General features: G+C 40.7%; 1 protein-coding gene across 3 annotated transcripts in view; it reads left to right on the forward strand.

The window, feature by feature from the left end:
• Positions 1-384: 384 nt before the first annotated feature.
• The window catches only part of TNPO1 (transportin 1), a 34,426-nt gene continuing 8,350 nt past the window's right edge, over positions 385-26,460 (forward strand). For 2 of the 3 annotated variants that reach the window (XR_004691559.2, XM_035099727.2), the window contains exons 1-20: positions 452-547; positions 720-833; positions 4,136-4,211; positions 6,254-6,403; positions 8,859-8,965; positions 12,274-12,407; positions 13,801-13,882; positions 14,926-15,048; positions 16,718-16,836; positions 17,263-17,323; positions 17,853-18,021; positions 18,756-18,908; positions 19,262-19,487; positions 20,344-20,515; positions 21,414-21,500; positions 22,391-22,498; positions 22,692-22,850; positions 22,935-23,022; positions 23,568-23,666; positions 23,837-23,932. Coding sequence is in view for 2 of the 3 variants with exons in the window: in XM_035099727.2 (XP_034955618.1) it covers positions 729-833; positions 4,136-4,211; positions 6,254-6,403; positions 8,859-8,965; positions 12,274-12,407; positions 13,801-13,882; positions 14,926-15,048; positions 16,718-16,836; positions 17,263-17,323; positions 17,853-18,021; positions 18,756-18,908; positions 19,262-19,487; positions 20,344-20,515; positions 21,414-21,500; positions 22,391-22,498; positions 22,692-22,850; positions 22,935-23,022; positions 23,568-23,666; positions 23,837-23,932 (2,314 nt within the window). In the remaining variant the exon portion in view is untranslated. Of the gene's footprint in view, positions 548-719; positions 834-4,135; positions 4,212-6,253; positions 6,404-8,858; positions 8,966-12,273; positions 12,408-13,800; positions 13,883-14,925; positions 15,049-16,717; positions 16,837-17,262; positions 17,324-17,852; positions 18,022-18,755; positions 18,909-19,261; positions 19,488-20,343; positions 20,516-21,413; positions 21,501-22,390; positions 22,499-22,691; positions 22,851-22,934; positions 23,023-23,567; positions 23,667-23,836; positions 23,933-26,460 lie in introns of all 3 variants that reach the window. The other variant, XM_035099728.2, reaches the window with a different exon arrangement.

Genomic DNA, 26,460 nt, shown 5'->3' on the forward strand with positions numbered 1-26,460 from the left:
CGGAGACCCAACGAGGGAAATGGGTAGGGAATTTCTCAAATGTGTAGGTAACAGGCATTGCTTCCTTCCTTTGAGCAGGAGAGGACGTCGCTTGGCTGTATCGCCTGCATCCCGGCCTGCTTAGATACCGTAACATGAGACCCCCCCCCCAATGCTCTCTGCCGCCCCCTAGAGCCTCGTCGGAGGGGGTGAGTCTAGATGGCCTGCAGGCCTCCCAACGACAAGCGAGGGTTCAGGGGGCGACGGCGACCTCTTCGAGCGCCTGCTGCATCCCGAGGCCTCCTCTCCTCTCCCTCAGCGCTCGGCTGGGCGGTCCGAGGGGAAGCTCTCCTCTCTCTCCGCGAGGGCGGGGGGAAGGAGCCAGCAGCCCGGCGCGGGAGAGGCGGCTCTAGGACCCAGGGGGATGCGGCGCGGCCGGGTTCTCCGAGCCAGATTGCAAATTCTCCTCCGTGACTCAGTCGGCTCTGCGCAGCGCACAGTAGGCGGCGGCAGCGGCAGCGGCGGCCGGGGCTGAGCTCGGGCGAGCAGCAGGTCCGTGGGGCTCGAGGTGAGGGGGCCGTGGGGGGGGGGGAGAGGAGGGACAGGGGGAGGGAACTGGGCCGGGCCCACCCGACCGGAGCGCCACGGCTTCCTCCGCCGCGCTCCCCTCCCCGCTCGGGCCTAGCGTCGCCGCCTCCGCCGCTACCGCTAACGGCGGCCGCCGCCTGTTGTCTTTGCAGAGCGCCAAGATGGAGTACGAGTGGAAACCCGACGAGCAGGGGCTCCAGCAGATCCTGCAGCTGCTCAAGGAGTCGCAGTCCCCGGACACCACCACGCAGAGAGCCGTGCAACAAGTATCCTCCTCCCGAAGGGTTGGCGGCGCCGGGAGGGGATGAGGGGCCACAAGGCCAGGCAGCCAGTCCGACGCCAAGCGGCGGGAGCCCGGCCGGGCCCATCGTCTGGGCCCCCCGCGGGAAGGGCAGAGGCGGCCCCAGAGGATCCGCGCAGGAGGGAGAGATTCCGCCGGGCGGGCGGAGGAGGCCGCTTCCCTTCGGGGGTCGCTGGCTGGCGAAGGCTGGGGGCGTTGTAGGCCCGGCCGTGGCGCGGGCTTTGAACCGCGAGGAACGGAGCCTGTGGCGGAGGCGGCGACCCTGCTCCGGCCCCGCGAGGCTTCGCGGCCTCGCACCTGTTGCGAGCCTGGCGCCGAGCCCCGTTTTGCTTTTTAAAGGCTTGGCAGCTCCGGTGTCGGTCACTTGCCCGGGGTCTCGTCTCCCCTCATCTCCGGGCCTGGGCATGAGGACCCTTTCGGCCATGAATTCTCGTCCCGTCCTGCCGGGGGGCAAGCTCAACCCTCCGCCGGTGGTTCCTCTGGATAACCTGGCTGGATCTGGACGAGACACGTGTGGAAGCGGTCCTTTGTACCCCCGGGCACGGAGTCGTGTCGGGCCACCCCGGTGCAGGTGTGAATGATAGCGCCCGGTGAGGCAAGCTGGCTTTGTTGGCATTTCGTTTAACAGGTAGAAAGAACGGCGGGTCGCTGTTGCAGACGAAGAGGGTAAGGGTCACCTTCAGAAGTGGGGAAATAGGCTGCAAACCGTTAGTTCCCAGATTTCCTTTTGTTGCATTGTGAAGACCCATTGTCTGTTGTGGACTCGGGTAGAGAGCTGATGGATGGGCTTGCTGTTGAATGTCGGTGTATAGGAGCCACTCATACTTCTGCTAAAGGCTGAATGAAATCAAAGGTTTCTCGGTTGAACCCCACCCCCTAAAGCATGTAGTTCTTACATGTGTATTGGTATGGTTAAGACAAAGCTTGCAAATGGATGTTTATAGCATTAGGGTCCAAAGTTACTGTGTTTGTTTTCCCTTGGACTAGAGATTGGGTATGATTCAGGAGGTTGAATCTAAGTAAAAAGCATGCAGCTAATCAAACCTAAAATGTACGACAAGGCACAGTGCTACTAAATTGAAATGATTGAACAGCTGGTGGTTGATAGGTATGGTTTGTTCAGATTTTCAGTTTACAAATGTGTATTTTATCCCCATTAAATTCAGATTTCCAGAGTACTTTACAATGAAATATCACTGAGCACGGTGTAGTAAATGGATGGGAGAAATGTAAAAAAATCTCATTTTTTACAAAAAGTGGTCATGATGGGTGACTTTCGCTCATAACTCTACAATTTTATGAGCCTATGATGGGTCGCACTAGATTGCATTATTTTGTTTTCCCATCTACACTCCGTTGGGGTAGGCTATTGTCACGGATAACTAACTAATTTGGAACCTAATTGCAGAAAAGTGTCACAACAGTCCATGAGCGCAACGAAGGTGGTACATTTCCCTATGAGTAGAAAACTATAGAATTGTAGAGTTGGAAAGGACCTGAGGGTCATCTAGTCCACCCCTTGCAATGCAGGAATCCTGTCCACAACCATCCCTGGGTGGGCTCGAACCACCAGCCTTCTGGTTAACTGCCAGATGCACTGACCCATTGTGCCACTGGCCTGCTTTTTGGCTGGCCAAATGGGACAAAATTACTACTTTTCTGACATGAATATCATGGCCTGCATCTTGCAAAAGGATCAGTGAGAAACTTGATCCTTACTTGACAACTGTCTAGACTTCTCTGCTGAAGTTCTTACGTTTTGAGAACCATTGACATAGCAGTGGGAACATAAGGAATTTTCTACTTGAGTCATTGCAGCACCTTAACCATCATTTGTAAAGAACCTTAATTACAAATTACAAAAATAATATGCTTTTATATAGATAGTAGGGAGAAGCAGAAACTGTTTTCATAGCATGGCTCAATGGCTGGAATATTTGATACTGTATGTCCCTCCTACCTCTTTGATTGTTAATTGGGTGTAGGGAGTGCTTAGCTAACAGCCTGTATTCAGAAGTAATGTACAAAGCTAGCGTGGCACTGAGAGTATGAGTATGGTAGCTTTCATTGCAGCCTAAGGCTGCAATCCTGACACTCTCAATAAGATTCCATTGGACCCAGTGGGATTTGTTTTTGAATAGGTGAGCATGGGATTAAGCTATAGCAGGCATGTCCAACAGGTAGATCGTGATCACTGGATGTCTGTGGTAGATCACCGGTAGATCAATGGCTCTCCCCCCCCAGAAGCTAAAAATCTTTGGCTCCCCTAAAAAAATCAACACCTTTGCTCTGCACCCCTAAAATGACCTGAACCACCAAAAACAGGGCTTTCCTTCCTAAAAAAAAAGCTCAATGTCACTTTCCTACTTCCTAAAAAAAGCCTCAACAACTTTGACCTGGACCCCAAAAAGGGGGGTAGATCACTGCCAGTTTTTAACTGTGAGTAGATCGCAGTCTCTTGGAAGTTGGCCACCCCTGAGCTATGGGATGTATAAGCATGCATAGTGTAAACAGGTATGCTCAGTTAATCTTGAAATGAGTCCCTTTGCATCAGTTGATTCTCGCAGTAGTCAGTCTGTGAGTAACTTAACTTTAAACGACAGCAAAAATCTAGGTGAGTTGCGAAAGTTAGCACTGGGTTTCTGCCAGTGTGGTACTCACCAGATGTTACGGACTATAATTCACATCACCACTGACCATTGCCGTGGCTTGGGGCTGATGGCAGTTGTGTTTCATTACTTTAGTCTCATGGGTTGAGCCCAGCAGAGACCCGAATTTGCTGCCATTTGCTTTGGATTTGACAAGGCCTAAGGCAAGTGATGGGGGAGGAATGGTTTCTGTATATGCTAACCCCTACTAAGCAGGGAAGAGGAATGATCTGAATTATATTTGCATCCAACAAAGAGCTAGGAAACAGTGCTGTATGGGAGGCTCTTAACAGCAGAAGGGAGACATAGCTATGCATGCCTTCCACATGGTACTGCGTTAAATTTCTAGTTTTTTCTATTGTGGTTGTTGGTGGCAAATGTTCCTTGTTATTGACAGCCAGTTAAATGGCAAATAACAAGACCTCCAGATTTGTATTGAAGTACCTTGCTGTGTTTGCGGTCCTGATTACACTTTGTCAGTAGTTAGAAACTTTTTTCTTCCAGTTTTGATCTTTAAAAACAAACAAAAAACAAAACAGTTTCAGCTGTGTGTTTAAATGTATTGAGATCTTGCAAACAATGCACAAGAAATGGTCTTTAACAAAATGCTCTACTGTAGAAACTGGAACAGCTCAATCAGTATCCAGACTTCAACAACTACCTGATATTTGTTCTTACAAAGCTAAAATCTGAAGGTGGGTCACTAGCTCTATACCATTTTTAATAAGCACTCACAAAACTAGAAAAAATACGCAGGCACTTTTCATGTTTGGGGGCTTTTTACTTGCAATTTTGTAGATTACAATCATCCTGTGTTTGCTGTGTGTGATGAAAGGCACCGTAGGAATTCAGTGCATACATAAATACAGTCTGTAGACTTGATTATAATCAAATGTTTCTTATGCTGTGGTCCCAAGATCAGTTGTTTTGAAACAAATGGAATTTGCTTTCAAGCACATCTGTTTAAGTTAGGGTTGTGAGTAACAGGTATTGGTGGAGCTTTCCAAGATTCTTATTAAAAAACCCAGATGTGTTTATGTCAATGAAACTAGTAATACAGTAGTGTTACATGGCTACAATATCTCACAGAAAAGCAAAAGTTCTAGGGCAAGGGTCCCCCCCCCAACATTTATAAAATGATGGTGATGCTAAATAGTACAGAGATTTTAACTGTGGAGGGGGAAAGCAGAGAACTTCTGCTTAAAAGGAGTGCATAAAATTATGCACTTTTGCTAGCCTTCATTTATTTTGAGCTACTGTTGTTGTTCCTGTGTGTCTGCCAATTGTTTAGATATTTTATGCCCCCTTTAGTAATCTAGCTCCCTATACATTAACAGTGGCTCCATAACAATGCATCCATCTTTAAAAAATAAAACATTCTTTTCTAATCCTGCTTTTGATGCATGGCTCCCTGCTAAGGTCTTCTAAAGGCCAATGTTTGGATCCATAACCATGTATTTCCTGCTAAATTATTCAAGCCCTGGATTCTTACTAAATGTGGCATTTGGATAATAAAAAAAGCACTGGTTTGTGTGATGGTGGGATTTGGTCTTTATGCAGGGAGTGTACCTCTAGTTTGGGTTTTGTGCTTGGCTATTTCCTGTAACAGTGGAATCCTACTCATGGCCTGCTTAGAACTAAAGACACATTAAGTTCTATTAAATTTATTCTCAGGTAAGTGTATGCAGGACTGCAGCCTTAGTCTGGGTGTTCAAATCATGGAATGTTTTCCAACAGAAGTTTATACAGTGGTACCTAGGTTTAAGTACTTAATTGGTTCCAGGGTGCCATTTGCTCCCCGAAAAGTACTTAAACGAAGTGGCGATGGCGCGTGTGCGCTAAGTGCCGATAGAGCACTTCTGTGCATGTGCGGACCGCACAGATCACTTCTGCGTGCACGGCGGAACCCAGAAGTAAACACTTCCGGGTCTGTGGAGTACTCAAACCGCAGTGGACTTGAACCGAGGTATGACTGTATTTTTAACACACTTGAAATTCTGTTTAACTAAATAAGCAACAGGGTTCATTCTTAGAATGTCAGTATCTAGCCTGGCTCACCAAATCATCCAGGAGGGGACAAAGAAGCAATTAAGACATCCAATAGGGTCTAAATTGTATTATGCTTTCAATTCCTTGATTGTACCTTAATGGGAAACTACTCATATGCAAATATTTGTTTTCTTTTCAGATGGGTTTTAGTGTATAAAAATCCCTCATCTGCCTTGTACGTTTTTTATGTTTTGGAGGTGAAAATATGGCATTTCCATACAATAGTTAAGAAAGAGACTTATTCACATAAGACTTTTTAGGATTTCTTTTTCCTTAAATTTTGATGCAGGCCATGGGAAGGTTCCCATGTACAGTATTCTGGATAGATGGCTTCCCACTACAAAGCACAGGATAAATAAACTCTGGACAAAGTGAGGTGTTGTTCTCAAGATATTACTCTAGTACCATAGGCCTTATTCCTTAGTGACAGCCATGAAATATAAAACAATTTAAATTTTATACTTGATATTGTGAGCCGTGCTACAAGATGACTGGTATATCCTGTTTCTAGGTAAAGGAGTGCTTAACTCATACTGTACTATCAAGTTCTTGCGTTTTTAACTGCTAATTTTAATGTGCCCCTGATACATTTTTGCCATATCAAATATTAGCAGTGTTTAAAGTTTCTGTAGAGTATGTATTATTTTACTAAAATATTTAAATTCCTTTTTAAAACACTTCATTTTAGATGAACCTACACGGTCGTTGAGTGGTCTCATCTTGAAGAATAATGTGAAAGCCCACTTTCACAATTTTCCTAATGGAGTAACTGATTTCATTAAAAGCGAGTGCTTAAACAATATTGGAGACTCCTCCCCATTAATCAGAGCCACTGTAGGTGAGTTGCCGGTATTTAAAGTATTTGTAGGCCAGTTCTTGGTGGCAACTGTTTGCATGCTATGCTAAATGACTCAAAAGCTTCTGGGATAGCTGTTTTAGAGGGTTTCTTAAAATGTGTTTGTTTTTTCAATAATTAAGAGGTCCAAATATGCTAGTGTACCAATCCAATCTGATTGAATTGGATAGTGTACTGTACTTCAATATTTTAATTAACATTGGAATATTGTGGTCTATATTGCCGTAGTGAGACATTTTGACATAAATCAGTTTAATATATCATTGGTTTCATATTCCTTTGTTCTGATCTTCACAGAAAACAACATTTTTTTCTTTAGATGTTTTTGTTTTGACCAGTTACTATTCTTCTGGTCAAGATGTGTGTTAAAGTAATGTTTCATCTTTGTGACTAAAAATTGAAATGGGTTTTAAACTTCAGCTGACTGTGAACTGCCCTGAGATCTTCGGATGAAGGGCAGTATACAAATTAAATAAATAAGACTTTACTATATATATGTTCTGGTTGTAGTGACAATCAGCAGTGTGTTATATGTTAGTGCAGGGAAAAAGAAAGTAGTTGCTGTCTACAAGTCTTTACAATGAAAAGTCACACACAAAGTAAAGGTAGCTGTGTTGGCTCATAAAAAAGAATTAGGGCAATACCTTCTGTTGGGCTAACCAAAATAATCATAAAATGGTGGCCAGGGTTCTGAAGAACTCTTCATCAGATTAGCAGGAAGGGGGTGAAAAATTTGGCTGGTGGAATGAGTCCACATCTGGTAAGTCTTCAGATAGAATGTGGGATGAGGTAGCAGAGATCCAAATGAAACTCTTAGGTGCTGTGCAGTTATCAGGTTTCACAAAATGCCTACTGGGAAGAGGCGAAACAGTGGCTGATTCCCCATTTCTGGAAACACACAAACACACGGCTACCTAGAAGATAGTCATTGGAGTGTGGAGTATGGTGACATTGTTTTGACATGTGGAAAGGAGGATGGATTAAAGCTTTCTCCTTGCACTTCAAGGAAGCAATTACTTTAAAATGGATTACATTCTGTCAATATATGGTTGGCTAACTTCTGAAACATTTAAATGGCTTTTTGCTGGACACAGCTGAATTCTCCACAGTTCAGTCTCCTCCACACCTCCAATCCATGTTGATAAATAACCATTTCCATGCTTTTGAAATGTAACATTTTAAGGAAAATGTGTAGAGTATGATTATCAAGGTGGGATTTTTACTTACAGAATGCAAATACAAGTCATATTTTCTTCTGTGAAGTAGGAGAGGAGCACGTTTCCTTTGGCACAACCACATTTTGCAAGTGGAAGTGTTTTCTTAGCTGATTCTATAAGCTACAATATTTAAAGGGGGATTATATGAATCAGTGTTTGGCAAATGGTTTAAGAGAAGCTATTTATACTAGTAGGTCTATCCTCTTGACCACTACTTGTGATGTAGCCATTTAGTACATTGAATAGCTTGGAGCTGGATCACAAGGATTTTAATCAGAAGTAAGTTCCCTGCTTCCTTGTAAATGTGCACAGGGTTTCAACATTAGGTTTGAGCCACAACATTGGAGGTTGTTGTTTTGAAGTCTTTACCGCTAGAAAAGTTTAGTGTAATCTGTTTTGCTTGCACTGGTTATTTACTGATAGTTCTCTTATTTCCCTCTGCCACACGTTAGAATGTGAATATTTTTATAGCTTTATGGTGTAGCTAAATGTCTTCAGTCTGAAATGATTGCCTTGTTTCTGTGCTTTGAAGGTATTTCAGAGATCTTTCAGAGCTGACTGGTAATTGTTCCAAAGAGGAATGACTTATCAACTCTGCCTAAGGGGGGTAGTAGTTCCATAATCTGAACCTAATAAATGGCTTGTTACAAGGCAAATCCAGCAATCAGTTTGAGTGTGGTCAGTGTTAAGATTGGTGTTAGTTTTGTAGAGCAAAATTATTGATCTTTCTGCACTATTATAACTTGGTACTCACATGTTTACTTTAGGTGAACAAGTGTGGTCCCCAAGTGTTCCCAATGCTGCCATAAATGGCTGCCTGCAGCTAGAGTAGTATAAGCATTACTGCCCTGTAAATACGCAATTGAAAAGTTGCATATATAGCTATACCACTGCCTGCTAGATTCCCTCACCCCCTGTAGTAATGGCCAGAAGTGGCCATCTATCTGCCTAGTGTTAAACAGTGTTGCTTGGAATGTTGATTTCATCACTTAATATTTCTGTAGCTTTAGAAAAACAATGGATTTGAGAGCAAAGGAATTTCTTTACGGTACTTATCAAATTAATTCTGTTCACAGACCGAACGATTCAGCCATCTTTCTGTTTAATATTCTAAAGAGGAAGACTGCTCCTGTTTCTGATATAATTTGTTAACCCTTGTACGCTTACAACAGAATACTAAATGGGTTGGTTAACTTTATTCTTTTTCCAACAAATCCAAGGTATCCTGATTACAACCATTGCCTCAAAAGGAGAATTGCAGAATTGGCCTGACCTCTTACCAAAGCTTTGTAGCCTGCTGGATTCTGAAGACTACAATACCTGTGAGGTATGACTTATTTTCCATCTACTACTACATTTGCATTTGGTAGAAGATAACCAAATTTTAAATTGCATTCAAATTGCATTGTAATCTAACCATAATTACTGCTGAACAGTGTAGGAATCTATTTTTACCTTTAATCTTCCAAAAAGCGATTTAAATGATTATGCTCATTCAAGCACATTAGTGTTGATCTGTTACCCATAAGAAAATAGCATAATTCTCAGTGAAAGTAGAGTGAAATGTTGGGATAATTATTGTATAACAGACACTCAACAAGGTCCAATTTTTTTGCTGCCTGATACTCAAGTGTGCAAATGTTCTTTCACATGTCAATGTAATCCTACAAAAAAAAAAGAATTCCTGTTTAGTATTGGAGACATCCAAGAGAACAGGCTAAGCAAGACTTGTTCATACAGATTTTTGCATTTATCAAAAAATCTTGTTGTCCTATGAGATCTGGGAAGACTTTAGGCAGGATGCTTGGGTGCCAAAACTCAGGGCTACATTTCTTGATATTTAAAATAAGAATTCTGTTAAGTTGGTGGTATCTTAATATTTTAACATAGTAAATGTTTTTAAAGAAAAACCTTGTACTCTTTATTTTGCATTGGCTTATTTTAAATAAGTATTTTTATTGGAGTACTGAAACTGCTAGTTGTAGCATTTAAATGATCAAGATGAATAGACAGTAATAAGAAAGCAACAAATGTTATGTGGTGCTGCAAAATAAAATAATGAATAGAGCTAAAACATGAATTAATTGGTCTTTGATTTAAAAAGTGGTGTTTTTACTTAGATCTCTTCCATTGTAACAGATCATAATACGGATTCATTTCTCTAGTGGTAGTAGGACATTCTGTAAACTGGGATCACTTCTCCTTTGGCAGCAAAGAATTTTCTTTCACTGATGTCATCCTCCAGAAGGAGGAGCTCCTGTTTTTGCAAGCCAACTGTCTTAATGGCAGAAGATAGATTATTCAGAGATCTCATTAAAAGAATTCCTAGTTAGTTGTTTCTCTTTTAAAATATGCTCACTTACAATTACTTTATTCAGGAGCTGAAGGAAGGACTTCCTTTGATTCTGCTTGTCTTACTGATTCCCTTCCCCTACTTTGTTTTCAGTAGTTCTACAGTTTTCTGCAAGGAAGGAGTATGGTCTTCCATCTGCCTGGGTGGGCCAGAAGCACTGAGAACTGAATATTGCAGTCACACACCCCCTCCCAAATGGGGTTACAATGCTTTCCCTCAGTTTCTACAGTGGGGAATAGACTGTTGATTTCCTCAGTTTGAAAGAGGTGGCATAGAGTTCTGTAGGTGTGATTTTACCATGCTGTAGTCACTTTAGAAGCACCATGAGAATTTTCAGTGGATAATCTGCTCCAACATGGCAACAATTTTAAAAAGCAAATTTGTCATCTCAGTCTACCTTCCACAACCTTTCTGCGTCTGGCTGAGCAGTTGGCACTTCCTGAGAATTTCATATAAAAACTGGCTTTGGAAATACTGGGTTTGACATATTAAACTGATGTCTGCTCTGCAGGCTTTTTCAGGATCTCTGCACCCAGGAATAATTTGCACCCAAGAATCACTCCGTATTTCAGTGACATCTTACTGAGATCCTTTGCCTTGAGAAGCACAACATGATAAACAGTGACAAGAATGTTTTGCAATTTCCTTGGAGGCTATACTGCTTGCACCCTGGACCCTACTTGGGACTGGTCTTTATCTCCCCAGACAGAAGATTGGGTACTTAATTTACTATTTACCAAGCAGGAGCACCTGGATTCTGTTTTTATGTTCACATCTTACCAGAAGGTAGTCAGCTTCCATATCAGACCTCTTCCAGAGGTTCTTCAGCGATTCCTATGTAACATTCTGTGTTTCATAGTGAAGAGGAGGCATTGACTCCTTACTTTTCCTTATGCTGTCAAGGGTAGTCTTGGTTGGTGGCTATTCTCGGACATCTTCCTTCAGGGCCCTTATCCTGACTAATGCAGCTTATTCAGCTGGAGCCTACTGCCAGAAGATGCTGGAAATCATCAAACACATCATATCTCAGTTCTAGGACAGAGTCAAGGACCAAGATATTGTGATGATATGCACGCAGAATATTTCCATCCAAGATGGAAGGACCAGGCTAAACAGCCTTCATCAATAGGCAAAGCAGATATTCATAACAGCATTGTAATTATAAGGGCATCCGTAACGATTTGCCTAAAAAGGAATTGGAACCCCAGACAATGCACATATGATCAATACTTGTCTGGATTTATGCAAGATTAGCCATGCCGGGTGAGATAAAAGTCCTATCTAGTTTCAAATAGTGACTAGCCAGACCATGGGAAGTCCACAAGCAGGACATGAGGGCACCAAGATGGGGACAGCTGAGTTAGCACTTGAGATAAAATGGATTGTATCTGCTCTTACTTGCTTGTCATAGCTGCTCCTAAGCCAATCCTGTTTAGCTCTGATGCTCAGGTCTGACCAGTGACAGAATCTTCTGGGCCAAGCTAAAGACACTTGCAGAACTATCCTCTGGACTTTGGCCTATATCTTCATAAGAATGGTTTGTGTATCTCCTTCTTGGTGGTTGTCTCACACCCATTGCTACTGTATACCTCAGTTTCAGATTGCCCTACTTTCCTTAGGAGGAGAGAAGGAATTTTGTTACTTACCAACAAATTGTTCCAAGTGAAGCTAGGGCAGTCTGACCTACCTTTGAAGACTCTGAGATTATGGGGCTGCTCTTTCCTGTCCTAGATTTTTAGTGTTTGAACTGTTGATGTTGGCTTAGTTATTTCAATCTAGTTTAAGCTCTAATGCCTTTAGCCACAGGTGAGAAGGAGGAATTGTAGTCCTGCAGTGCTCTATAGGTCTGCCTGAGCTAGCTCCTTCTGGATGACATCATTCTTTCAAGGTCACGATCTGCTATTTGGAGTGATCACAGTAATCTGATTGCTCTCCTTCAATTAGGAAAAAACAGGAACTTCCTCTACTTTTTGATGCCCAGATGCTTGGTGCTTTCCTCTCCATCCACTTTGAGGGCTAACGTGGGGAAACCTTCCCACTTCATCCCTGGAGTCAATCTATCTTTTGCTTCCACAGCAGATGGTTACAGGATCCCAGGCAGGTCTAACTGATTGGTTCCAGCAGGATTTTTTTTTGCTTGTATTTTTAATCTAGAAATTGCTACCAGGTGTTATTTTTTAAATATGAGTATACTGAGATAAGGGAGTAAGTATTTCTAAAATAATAAGGGTGTCCATATAGAATTTTTCAAACGATCACCAAAATGTGTGTTTATTTGGCAGGGTGCATTTGGAGCTCTTCAGAAGATTTGCGAAGATTCTGCTGAAATCTTAGATAGCGATGCATTAGATCGCCCTCTCAATATCATGATCCCTAAGTTTTTACAGTTCTTCAAGCATAGCAGTCCAAAGATAAGGTAAGAGATGACCTTGCATGTTTGTACACACACACACACACACACACACACACAGACACACACACACACACACACACATTTTTCAAATACTTCAGTTAGCAAGATTTTATGGGAAGGTATTTTAAACATGGCTAACTTGAATAACACTTCAGGCCAAAAAAATTGTTTATCTAGTCTGACTGATACTCTTCCAGTTTCTGAGACCTTGAACAAATGCTTTGCATTTGCTGAAGTTCCTCAGCATCGTTTCATGAAAGCATGGTTCACTTCACTGGAGCTTAGCACCATTGTAAACAGTTATTTTACCTGGCCTCTAGGAAGGGAAATTACTGTAAACCAGAAGAGTCGGTTCTTTTTGCCCAAGGCAGTTGCTATGACGCAAGTGATTAGGAAGTACAGGTGGGAAACCAGTCAATAAACTTTTGTCATTAAGGCAACATGGGTGTATTTTTGTTGTTGTTGTTTTTTGTCCGACTCTTCATGACCCCATGGACCAGAGCACGCCAGGCACTCCTGTCTTCCACTGCCTCCCGCAGTTTGGTCAAACTCATGTTCGTAGCTTCGAGAACACTGTCCAACCAACTCTGTCGTCCCCTTCTCCTAGTGCCCTCAATCTTTCCCAACATCAGGGTCTTTTCCAAGGATTCTTCTCTTCTCATGAGGTGGCCAAAGTATTGGAGCCTCAGCTTCAGGATCTGTCCTTCCAGTGAGCACTCAGGGCTGATTTCCTTCAGAATGGATAGGTTTGATCTTCTTGCAGTCCACGGGACTCTCAAGAGTCTCCTCCAGCACCATAATTCAAAAGCATCAATCCTTCGGCGATCAGCCTTCTTTATGGTCCAGCTCTCACTGGAGCTCTCACTCATTTTGCCAAGAAAACTCCAAAGTCAACAGGTGTATTTTTACTGGATACTAACAGAAACACCTCTAGTTGTCTCCTGGGTGTAAACTCCCTCTCTCCCCCACTCCACATCTTAGTGTTCCCAAACTACTCAGTTAACCACAGTTGAATCTTAATGTGTGTATGACATTTGGAAAGAGCCTTGACTTTGGAGCAGCAGTCCAAAAATAAATGTCTTGACTTGCATGCAGACCTCTTTGGATCCCGGCTGCAGTGTTCATGTTTTGTAACTTGCAAATCCTTGGGCTCACTTAAAATTTGGGCATGCTTTAGAGATTACAGTTGGTTATAACTGGTGTAGAATGTTTTTGCTGTTCCTGAGTCTTTTCTTGTTGCTAATAGTTGCTATACAGACATGCTATTGCCATTGTACTATTTTTAAAAAGCTGGCTGTTTCTTTCACACATCAGTTTCAAATCTGTTTTGAGTCTTAGAAGTGTTGAATGTACTTTTTTATTTGAGTTTTAAAAGAAAAAAATTACATTTTTGTAGGTCCCATGCAGTTGCATGTGTCAATCAGTTTATCATCAGTAGGACTCAGGCCCTTATGTTGCACATTGATGGATTTATTGAGGTAGGTGACACAAAGTTTCTTATCTTTTCTGAGTCTGATCCTTTAAAATTGTTGATAAAATTTTAATTAAACTATGGAAATTGAACACAAACATGCAGGTCTCCCACAAAGCAGGGTAAGAATGAAATGTGTGAAGTCATAAATTTTATTAGTGTGTTAAACCACTGCAGAGCCTAGAACTCTGAACAATAGCTGCTTTCAAGTTCTGTATTATATATATAGCAGGGGTGGGGAACCATTTTGGCCTGGCAGGCCACACTGTCAGGTAGCTCCGCACAACCTGGTATGCTTCCCACATTCCCTTCCCTTGGGAAAGGCCAGTGGGCTTACCTGGTGAGGAGGAGGGATGATGGCTACAATTTTGGGGTAGCCACAAACTGTAGATCCTTCCTTGTGAAGAGCTACAGTAGTAATTAAATGGAAACTTTAAAATGGTCCCTGCAGATATCAAAGCTGGTAGAATTCCCACTATAACAATTGTTTCATAAGTGTTTCCCCCTGCCCAGCCAAAAGACTTTTAGAAGCAGAAATTTCATGGCTATGCAATGGATGAAATCCATGGGTGTCTGTCCATAAGTGGAATTGACTTCTGTGTGCACAACAGAACTTTCCGTCTGTCTCCTCTCCCTCCCCTAAATCAGTGCTGGAGGGTTGAGTGAGGCATGGGAGGTGTTATGCAAGCAGAATTGTGTTCTTGCAACATTGGATTTCACCTAATAGCTTTTGGCTTGAGAAAACACAACAGACCCCCAGTCCCTAATATGAGCTAATCCAGTAAAAATGTCTATTTCAGTTGACAGATGCTTTTTCCCAATGAAGTTAAATTTTTTTATCTTTATAACACAGTAAAAAAAAACTGCTTGAGCTCTGAAGTAAATCTGATAGTAAGGCAAAATAATAATTCTAAAAAATTAATATTTAGGTCCACTTCTTTCCTTCCAAATAAGGGGATTACTAAAAATGAATTGACATATTTTAAACCTCATAGATGCTGTAAACCATTTAGTTTGCTCCTATTCACAATACCTTTTCCCCTTCAACAGAATCTGTTCGCGTTGGCGGGCGATGAGGAGCCTGAAGTACGCAAAAATGTGTGTCGGGCTCTAGTGATGCTCCTGGAAGTTCGAATGGACCGCTTACTTCCTCACATGATTAGTATTGTTGAGGTAACTTTTTTGTATTTGTATGAATACACGATAGAAGTTTTTGTATTTGTATGAATACATGATAGAAGTTTTTTGTGTGTAGAAGGAGAGGGAGGAGAAGTAAATGGGTAAGATTCACATATGTTCAGACATACATGTGTGTGTCAAATGTAAAAGGAAAGCCATACTATTTAAATTCACTGAGTGATTTTTCTGCATATGTGGGGTTATTTTTTAATTTAATTTGTATACCACCCTATACCCAGAGGTTTCAGGGCGGTTCACAGAAAAAAAAATCAAAATATAAAACCACAAAATACATAAAATAAAAACAACCCAATACCCCCCCCAAAAAACCCCCACATTTTAAAAGGGGATAGGATGTCAATCAAATCAACCAAAGGTCTTGTTTACAACGTGCAGGGGTCAGCAAACTTTTTCAGCAGGGGGCCGGTTCACTGTCCCTCAGACCTTGTGGGGGGCCGGACTATATTTTGAAAAAAATAATGTATGAATTCCTATGCCCCACAAATAACCCAGAGATGCATTTTAAATAAAAGGGCACATTCTACTCATGTAAAAACACCAGGCAGGCCCCACAAATAACCTAGAGATGCATTTTAAATAAAAGGACACATTCTTCTCATGTAAAAATATGCTGATTCCCAGATCTGCCGTGGGCCAGATTTAGAAGGCGATTGGGCCGCATCCGGCCCCCGGGCCTTACTTTGGGGACCCTGTTTAAAAGTACAGTAATGTTTTTGCCTGGTGCCTAAAGGTGTATAACGAAGGCGCCAGGTGAACTTCCATGGGGAGAGCATTCCACAGACTGGGAGCCATTGCAGAGAGGCTTGTTCTCATGTTGCCACCCTCCGGACCTCTTGAGGAGGAGGCACACGGTGGAGGGCCTCAGAAGATGATCTCAGGGTCTGGGTAGGTTCATATGGAAAGAGGCAGTCCTTGATGTATTGCAGTCCTGAGCCATTTAAGGCTTTATAGGTCAAAACCAGCACTTTGAATTGGACCTGGAAACTATTTGGTAGCCAGTGCAGTCGGACCAAGGATTGGTGTAATATGCTCAAACTGTCTTGGTCTGGTGAGCAACCTGGCCGCTGAATTCTGCACTAGCTGAAGTTTCTGAACCATCTTCAGAGGCAGCCCTATGTATTGCAGTAATCTTGCCTTGAGTCGTTTTTGCACTAGATTAAATATGTATTGGCTGTCCATTGCAAAATCAAATATACAGTTGAGGGTTGTTCTAAATGTTCTGTTTTATGTTTGTGAGCTGTTTCTCCATTTGTCAAATTCTGTGTGAAGTGTGGATACATAAACACATTTTGTGAATTTCCTGATTCAGAATGGCTCAAATCTAGGGGAAGTGGAATAATCTAGGGGAGCACTCTCTCTGTCATGCACATGCACACACTCATACTACCAACATGGTTAGCTGTTTGTGAAATCTGAGCTTGAGCACAAAAATATTATCATAAAGGGTCAGTCAGTGCAGTGGGGGAAAAAAGAATTAACTGTGGTGTTCACGCTTAGCTGGCACTTTCAGTAAAAAAAACAAACACACTCTTGTAAGCAACCCCATTGGTGGTGGATTATTACATTAAACTCTTTTGAATTAGATCACATTTACAAAGAAACTGACACCTGTACAATTTCATTCCCTTGACATTGTGTGTAGTATATGCTACAAAGGACTCAGGACCAAGATGAAAATGTGGCTTTGGAGGCTTGTGAGTTTTGGCTGACTTTGGCTGAACAGCCAATTTGTAAAGATGTTCTGTGTCGGCATCTTACCAAGTAAGTTGATCCTACGTCCATAATTTTACTAATAGTTTCAGAATTTATTTGCATCATGCTTTCAGTGTCTTTTTTTTAAAAATTGATTTTGGGACCAGACAAGAGGCAAGAATCCACGTATAAAACTTATACATTCTTTTGCATTGATGGTAGCGTAGTTGAGAGTGATCATTGGTGGTGTTTCAGTGTGTGCAAGGAAGATAACTGGCACACCTTTTTAATACTGGGAATGTATGCAAGGCTGCTGAAATCTTATGCCTTCAAGTGGGGTTAAGGGGGGTGTCCTTGTAAGTGCAAGTGCTAGAGGCTCAGAAACCACAGCTGCCTCAATGAATGCTTCCTGGATACCTCCATATTTTATTGGATGCAAAGGAAATTATATAGCTGCAAACCAGCTGATATTCAAGAAATGTCCTTTCTCTTTAGGTTGATACCTGTGTTGGTAAATGGCATGAAATACTCAGAGATAGATATAATTCTCCTGAAGGTAAGCATGATTTCCCCCCTCATTTGTTGAAGATATGCCACTGCCCCTTATATTAGATACTCTTACAATGTTTGCCTTTAACATGCACAATATATGCAGCAGCACACACAACATTCAAACAACTCTTGATTATTTGTGGACTCCGACCGCTTTGTTGCAACATTGCTGTTTTTTGCAGCCTTCCCACTTGTTGTTTCACGGGCTATGAAGGGAAGACGCAATGCACTGAATTAAACAATGGGATTGGGTGCAGGGTGGCTATGAAGCTAAAATTTAAGGCAAGCTGGATTTTCCAGAGTAAGATCAGTTTTTGGAGATACGGCAGTTTGGGCTTATATGTTGTAAACTCAGAAGTCCTTCACTTTGCAAATAGATTTAAATCACACTTTTACTCTACTTCAGTGCCCAGAGGTTTAGGGCAAGTAACATAATGTTGAAGTCTCAACTCTGCACAGATAGTACAAAAACAAATACACCGACATTACTTCAGCATGTATAGGCTCTTTGTCATTTTGGTTTCTGATTACAGGGAGATGTTGAAGAAGATGAAGCTATCCCAGATAGTGAGCAAGACATAAGGCCCCGCTTTCACCGTTCACGGACGGTAGCACAGCAGCATGAAGAAGATGGCATTGAAGAGGAGGAGGAGGAAGAGGATGAGCTGGATGACGATGATACTATTTCTGACTGGAATTTAAGTAAGGCCATATAAAATACTGTGCAGTCAAAATATTTATGTGGTGAATTTGTAGAATTGTAGGTTTGAAATGGACTCTGCGAGTCATCGAGTCCAACCCCCTGCAGTGCCCAATGTGGGACTCAAACCCACGACCCTGTGATTAAGAGTCTACCAACTGTCCTTATATTATTGTTCACCTATTCAGCAATTGTTCTGAAGTTGTACTGCCAACTTTGTAAAAATTCTAGTTTTTTTAAAAGTCCTCTGGATTATGTTCTGTACTTGTAATTTATCAGTCACTGAGCACAAGTAGAATATTTCTTCTGGATTTTTGCAATTGTTGCAGATTTTCGATAAAAGGTGTGAAAAACATTTATGAAGTACAAACCCTATTGAAATTAATGGGGGCTTGAGAGCCTTTTAAGGAAATCATGCTCACAGTTGAGCAAATAAAACTTTTCAAGCTTTTCAGAAAGTTCTGTTACTTAATACATGTCTTGAGTGTTACTCAGATGTTATTCAATAAAAGCATTCAAAACATGTTGCACATCTTGTGAATTGCCTTCATGAATGCTGTAATGAAAACTAATTGAGCAGTTAAACCTTCTGATAATATGCATGGAGTGATTTTGTTTTGATTATTTTATAAAGTTTTTGTGGCCTACAATTAATACGAATGCAGCATTGAGTTGAAATTTTATGACTAAAATGTGTCTCAGATGTATTGAATGTGTGTTTGTGTATCTATTTTAGGGAAGTGTTCAGCTGCTGCTCTTGATGTCCTTGCCAATGTATTCCGCGATGAATTGCTGCCACACATTTTGCCCCTTCTAAAAGAACTGCTTTTTCATCCAGAGTGGGTTGTGAAAGAATCAGGCATCCTAGTACTAGGAGCAATTGCTGAAGGTTAGTCAGTACTTTCAAAGACAGGCTTAGCATCCTATATTCCGCGCCAGCCCCTGGCCATGCTTTTTCTCCCCCTCCTCCTCACCCTGTCTGCTTCTTGTGACCTCTGGCTCTTCCTGCCCCAAACTCCACCTGCTGTTAGTTGCCTCTGCCCTGTTGTTTTCTTTCCTTCTTGTTCTCTCTACCATCCCCAGTGGGCAACAGCCACCACTTGTGTTTGCTAAAATATGTTGCCTCCTGGAAGTTTGTTAATATTATGGATTGTTTTTTCATGCTGGCTTCACTCCTTTGTGTGTGTGTGTGTGGAGGGCAAATTCTGCTAGGCATTTCTAATTTGTAACCTATTTTTACAGGTTGTATGCAGGGTATGATTCCATATCTTCCCGAGCTAATCCCTCACCTTATTCAGTGCCTCTCTGATAAAAAGGCTCTTGTGCGCTCCATTACTTGCTGGACTCTTAGCCGCTATGCACACTGGGTAGTCAGTCAACCCCCAGACACGTACTTGAAGCCATTAATGACTGAGTTGCTAAAGCGCATCCTGGATAGCAACAAGAGAGTACAAGAAGCTGCCTGCAGGTAGGTCAGAGTCATAAAAGTATTGCCAGTGGTCCTCAAAGAACAGGGTGAAGATGTGAAACCCTTTTTCATTGTGCTGTAATATTCTGTTTGATCTTGAACAAACATTACCATAGTCTAGACAAACATCTTACTTTTGAAGTTGTCTTAGGAGTTTCTCTTCTGTTCTAAATGCCCTTGTTCATTGTAGCTGCTTTTATTTGTTTTTTGTGGGAATGATAACATTTGTCACTGATCCTCACTTTGCACAGAACATGAATGCTGTGTATTGTCAAGTCAGCAAGTTCTGTTCTAGGTATTATTTTAAGAATTTAATCCAGAGACACATTCAAGTAACCCATCACACCCACTAGAACTTTCGGATTTCCATACCTTTGGAGCTGCAGCCTAGCTTTTACTTGGAAACTTGGGGACTTTTGAAAACTCTTCGGGTTTATGGCTTTGTTTTATTATTAAAATAATTTACTACCCTCTCTTCATTGTTCACCCAATCCCAAAGCAACAAACAACTTTGAAATACAATAAATACAATAGAACAGTATTTCACTTAAATACAGTTTAATGTGAAACCAGACAAAATATAACTTTATATATTGCAAGCACTTTAATCAGCACTTTAATCACTTTAATCAGATACTTGGGTGAAGAGCAAAATCTTTCCTTCAGTTTAAAGTAGGGTTTCTATATCCACAGGGGTGATATGACCTGTGAAAATAAATGCAAAGCCAACTTTCAGTGCATCTCACCAGAATGGGTTCTCCCCCCCCCCCATGTGACCTTTTAAAAAAAGCTGTGAAAGTTTGTCTCAAAGAGAAGGGTGCATTACTGCAAACTAAATTTTTGTTTTGCTTCTTAGTGCCTTTGCTACTCTAGAAGAGGAGGCTTGTACAGAACTTGTTCCTTATCTTGCTTATATACTTGATACTCTGGTCTTCGCATTTAGTAAATACCAGCATAAGAATCTGCTCATTCTTTACGATGCCATAGGAACTTTAGCAGATTCTGTAGGCCATCATCTAAACAAACCAGTAAGTATTGTTATCCTTCCATTCATTTTAAACTGATAATTTTGTTCACTTCTCCATTAGTCCTACATTCTAGAGGCTTATTTCCTTAATTTGGTGTGTTACAAGAGGGTATATTTCATCACACTCCATTGTTTAACTACCAAGCAATTTGCCTCATCATCCTTTAACAAAATTTCAACATATATTTCACTGTCCTGAATATTGCTTCCTTTCTGTTCGTTATGAAATATTATGAAATCTATGGTGCTATCTTCATCAGATTGGAGAACTGTGCTAAAGCTAATAAAATTTCAGTAGGAACAAATGTAAGGTTCTAAACCAGCTTCACTAATATAAGATGGAGGACACCTGGATTGCCATGTGAAAAGGATCTGGGGGTCGTAGTAGACTACAAGCTAACACGAGTCAACAGTGTAATGCAGCAGCGCAGCAAAAAAGGCTAATGCTATTATAGGCTGCACCAAGTTTAGTGTCCAGATCAAGGGAGGCAATAGTAACATTCTATTTTGCCTTGCTCAGACAATACCCGGAGTACTGTGTCCAGTTCTGGACACAACAAATTATGGAGGATATTGACAAGCTGGAACTTGTGCACTTTCTCCTTGCAACATTCCTGTCATGTAGGTTAGACTTGAGAGCTAGTGATTACCCAGTGATCTTTATTATGGAGTGAGATATAAACCTGGGAGCCTCCAGACCAAGTATGACACTCCTTTTTGGGAGTCTGTGATTGTCATTTGGTAAGGTAAACTTTTGGAGATTATTCCTCTGTAATTTTGATAATACTGGATTTTTTGAAAAAAAAAAGGTGTCAGATGTTTGAAGTGGAAACAATGCTGGATTTAATGGAATTTACAATGGCTTACTTAAATGTGTCATTTTATTTCATTGTCTTTAGGAATATATTCAGATGCTTATGCCTCCATTAATCCAGAAATGGAACATGTTGAAGGATGAAGATAAAGATCTTTTCCCTTTATTAGAGGTATTTGGTTGATTATTTAATTTCTTTAACGCTTAATATATTAAAAATATCTCTAAGCCGCATACAAATAAGAAGCAACAACAGACAACTTAAACAAAATATTACAAAAATACACAGTTACATATAAAAATGTTTCATTTCCTTCTGACATTAAGCCTCTGGGTTCCTGCTGAGAGTCCAAGCAAACTCTCAGCTCACCCAGAAAAGTCTCACAATGGGAAGAGTTCCTGGAAATAGCAGACATAACGCTAGTCTCTCACTCTAGACTTGATTTTTATGGGCATGCCCAAGGTGGGTGGGAACTCTCTCAAGCTCCCCCACAGCTGTGTCCTATTCAGCTGCACTCTCCACACCCAGTTCCAGATAGAGCAGGTTTGTTGAGTTTTTCAGGGAACCCAGAGGAGGGAGAAAGGGCCCCAGTCCACTCACAGCTCTTTCTTCACCCTCTGTCCTCTCTTTATCCTCCTCCTCCAGCTGCAGTTTTGCAGTTTTCCTTGATATACATACGTGAGAGAAGCTTCTCCTGGGAGATTAATTCTATGCCCGTTTACAATTCTACACCCCCTTACTTAGGAATAAACCCCATTCTGACTTGGTGGGATTATTGTCTATATGTGTAGCAGAATGCATTGAGCTCAGGATATATTTTGAGGGAAGGACACATAGGGTTGAGCTGTATCAATTAATGATGTTGGTAATTGCATGGGTCTTGGCATGGCCAAAGCTAGAACTCTGGCCACGCTGTTACGAAGTTCCTTAATTCTGCAGTTGATATACTTCAAAAAGTTGGCCTTTCTAAAAGAAATTGTAGCAAACGTGCATGCCCGCAATTGAAAGCTCATATCAGTTGAATATCCCTGATACTCACTACTTTATCTTCTGTATTTCAGTGCCTATCTTCGGTTGCCACTGCCTTGCAATCTGGCTTCCTTCCATACTGTGAACCTGTGTACCAGCGCTGTGTAAATCTGGTACAGAAGACTCTTGCACAAGCCATGGTATTTTTCTGTTGTTGGCCTTTGGAGGATGGGGAAATTTATCTTCAATTGGATTTTAAGTGAAACTTGTTTTCTGGAGAGATTTGTAATATTATTTCACCAACTTAAAATAATGTTAATAGCAAAAATGGTTCATTGTATGTCACGTAATTAAGCCTTTTAAGCAGTGTCCAACTGTGTGTTTTTATTACAGTTGCACAATGCTCAGCCAGACCAGTATGAAGCTCCTGATAAAGACTTCATGATTGTGGCTCTTGATTTACTTAGTGGTTTAGCTGAAGGACTCGGAGGCAACATTGAACAGCTAGTGGCTCGGAGCAATATCCTGACACTCATGTACCAGTGCATGCAGGTGAGGCAAATAATCCCCTTCTCCTGCCTCGCTTTTGAAATAGAATGCTTAAAAACACAAACTTACTCTGTTTCTCTCTTTTAGGATAAAATGCCCGAGGTACGACAGAGTTCTTTTGCCTTGCTGGGCGATCTGACAAAGGCATGTTTTCAACATGTGAAGCCATGCATTGGTATGTGACTTAGCAAGGCAAATTCTTCAAATTTGGGGTCTTGTCCGTGCATGGCATCATTGTGACTAGAAATGCTCCTTCTATGTGCAAAGGGAAATTTTTGAGAGTTTTGTTTTTCCCCCTAACCGGTTTATGGTACAAAAGAGAATATATTATTGCCATCTAAGTTTGATGTAGAACTTTTCCTCCAGGACCTTGTTTCTGGCTAGGCAGTGCCTAGTATACACATGCTTACTTTATAGCAGAAGATCCTGTTCAAAATGTTGGCAATGTCTGAAACTGCTTTTTTTGTTTTGTTTCATTGAACACTTGTGGTTGTATCTGCATCCCACTCAAATTGGTAGCTGAAATCCCTTGCTTGCAGTGGAATTGAATTTAACTTACTGGACTGTGCCATGAGTTGCTTATGACTAGGAAGAGTTTCTGGCTAGGAAAAAGTGATTGTCCTTCACATGGGTTTTCTGCTGAAGTTATATGAAACTGAACATTTGTGTGAAATTTTAGTTGTGGGAGAGTTTTAACAGTGTGGCTTGTGTTCTTTTCAGCTGACTTCATGCCTATTTTAGGAACCAACCTTAACCCAGAGTTCATTTCTGTCTGTAACAATGCCACATGGGCAATTGGAGAAATTTCTATTCAGATGGGTAAGGTTTGCTTCTTTAAAGTTATAGTTTGGATTTTGCATGGTATAGATTAAATTTTTTACCAGTTGTAAATTCTGGTGTTCAATTGCGCTTATGTACCTGTTATGAAAGCATATATTCAGGTTCTTAATGAATTGTTTTATGTTGGTGTTTTTTTTCTTTCTTTCTAGGTATAGAGATGCAGCCTTATATTCCTATGGTCTTGCACCAGCTTGTAGAAATCATTAACAGACCCAACACACCAAAGACTTTGTTAGAAAACACAGGTATCCTACAACTGAACTCTTTGCAGTGAATGAAGTTATGCAGGTTTCTGTTTGTAAACCAGACTATTCAGAGAGTCGTAGGTAAACTGCATCAGTTTTAAAGGAAAAAGCAACTCAGTTTGGATGATGTTGCAAACCTCAGTCTTGCAATTAAGTGTCAGATTAAACAGATTTAATTTTCAATTAGCAGATGCTATTGATTAAGGACTTAAAGGTAGCATAGAATTTGACTTTTTTGTACAAATTGTATGTGTGTTCTGTGCACATAGCTAATTTACAGAAGCCTTCTAACTATAGCTGGCAAGAGGATGCAAGCAAACTGCTATTTAAAAATAAAAGAGTAGCTGACTATCATATATTATATATATCTTGCTAACTTGTTACATAGTTTATTAAATATAGCATGCTCTTAAATGGAGGCCTTAGAAATTGCAGATTGGTTGAAGATTAAAAGACCTTTTAAAATTGAGTTTGAGGCTTGTTCTGTGCTAGTAGAAAGCATGTTCTGTGTTTTTTTTTCTTTTTTAAAAAAGCTTCTCATTTTCTGAAAAATGCTAATTGTCATCTCTGACTATCTCTGTCTGCACTGTAATCTGATACCAGTGATACTAAGAATATGAATGCAGATTTATAGTTACAGCCCGAAGTGAAAATGAATGGTTACCAGAATTTCAGTCTAGACATTGATAACTTGGCCATTGCCTTCACGGCTGTGGGTGTGAGTCAGGTTATATTCTTTGCATGTTTGTTAAATATCTAGCAATGAGTGCAAAGACCGTAACAGTATATTTTATGTTAAACTGGAAGATAAGCGACATGGTAATTTGGCACATTATGTATTGCACTATTCACAGTACAAACACATGATGTGTCTTGTGGAACAATTATTTTAAATCAAAGAAGCCTCCTAGCAATAACTGGGAGTGACACCTGTACATGTTCTTTATGGTCATTGGTACATTACCTGTAGTGCTTGCTTTTTACACAGTGCAGAAGTTAAGAGACATTTGATCCCTCACCATAACTTCTAAATATTAGTTGTAAATATCCAAAAGGCTGATACTACAGATAAATGTTGAATGTGTTGTACTTTAGGTTTGTTGTGGGATATTCTGGTGTATACTGTAGGATGTTGTCATACTTGAAATCTCAATGCAGCATGCATCGATCTACCAAAACTAGCACCTTTTTAACATTAGAGTGCTTTTCCTAATTGGCTTCTTATGTTGTAGGCTGCTTAAGAAATGAACTCTGTAAGAGTACTTGCCCAAAATAACAGGCTTTGTAGTCTAAATTCCACTCTGTATTCTCAACCAGTACATCATTTCCATTATTCTTTAAATAAGTAATTCCAATGGGAACTGAATGAGCTTTGCGGCCTTGTTGCCCATAGCACTGGAAGCGATCTCAAAGGTCATCTAGGTCAGTCCCTTGCTGACGCAGGAAATCCACTACTATAACATCCCTGGTAAATGGTAGGGTAGGAATTGTTAATATTAGAGGCTGATTCGTGTATAGCACAATTGGAAAACAAAGCCGAATATTTCCTTTAGCCATATTAATTGTAATTCCATTTTATAGTGTTGGTATATCCTACACCAAATCTCATAGTGAAAAGAGCATCATCTGCTTTATTGCATGTGTTCATGAGATTGTTCACAAATGCCTGTTCTGGAGTGTTGCACAATGTCTTTTAAGCATAGGCTTCTCTGCTTCATATGAATCTGCTGGATTTTAGTATTCATGTAGTTTGCTTCAAATAATCCTTAAACATACCCACACTCTCCCTTTTCTGAAGAATTACTCTGCGAGTTGAGAGAACACCATTAAAGCCACACAGGGTCACCGTCCAAGCAGCCTCTTCACATGAACGGCCAGGTGCCTGACAGATCAGTTCACACTGAACAGATTCTTTCATATTTATGAAAGATATTTGACTTCAGAGATTAATTCTGACAATTGTTGAATCGTTAGATAATAAAATTAAAAGCTGCCGTATCTTGTAATGAAAAGCTAATACAGATAGAACCCCGTGACTCCTGCTGAATTTAGCTTTTATCTTTAAAATAATTCTTTGAGCATTATGAATAGAATTCCATTTTTTTCCCTGGAAAATCTTACATTTTAAAAGCTTACGTTACTTTGATTTTAAAATTAAGATCTGCCATTTAAAATTTAATTACAAATAGTATTTGTTCAAGGAAGCTAAGTAGCTATGGGTTTTTAACCCTGAGAAATAGGCTAGGAACTAAGTGTAATAAATAATAGTGACTTGTTACTAAAGGTGACTCAAAATACCTTTTGATTAAATAGTGTTGTCACAGTTTGAACCATATTATTTAAACTGAGCATTTGGATTTTAATTTGTGCTTTTGGTGTTCTCTCATTTGCTTAATTCCTTTTCCCCTTCTCCAAATAGTATGCCACATTTGCTACCCCTTATTTTTAGGGGTGGTAATGAACAGCACTGGTGAAATCTTATGTTATTATCATACACAGGTTCTGTTGGTTTCTGTTTCTGAGTTATT

The sequence above is a fragment of the Zootoca vivipara genome, chromosome 11 (assembly GCF_963506605.1).
Source record: "Zootoca vivipara chromosome 11, rZooViv1.1, whole genome shotgun sequence".
Classification (NCBI taxonomy): Eukaryota; Metazoa; Chordata; class Lepidosauria; order Squamata; family Lacertidae; genus Zootoca; species Zootoca vivipara.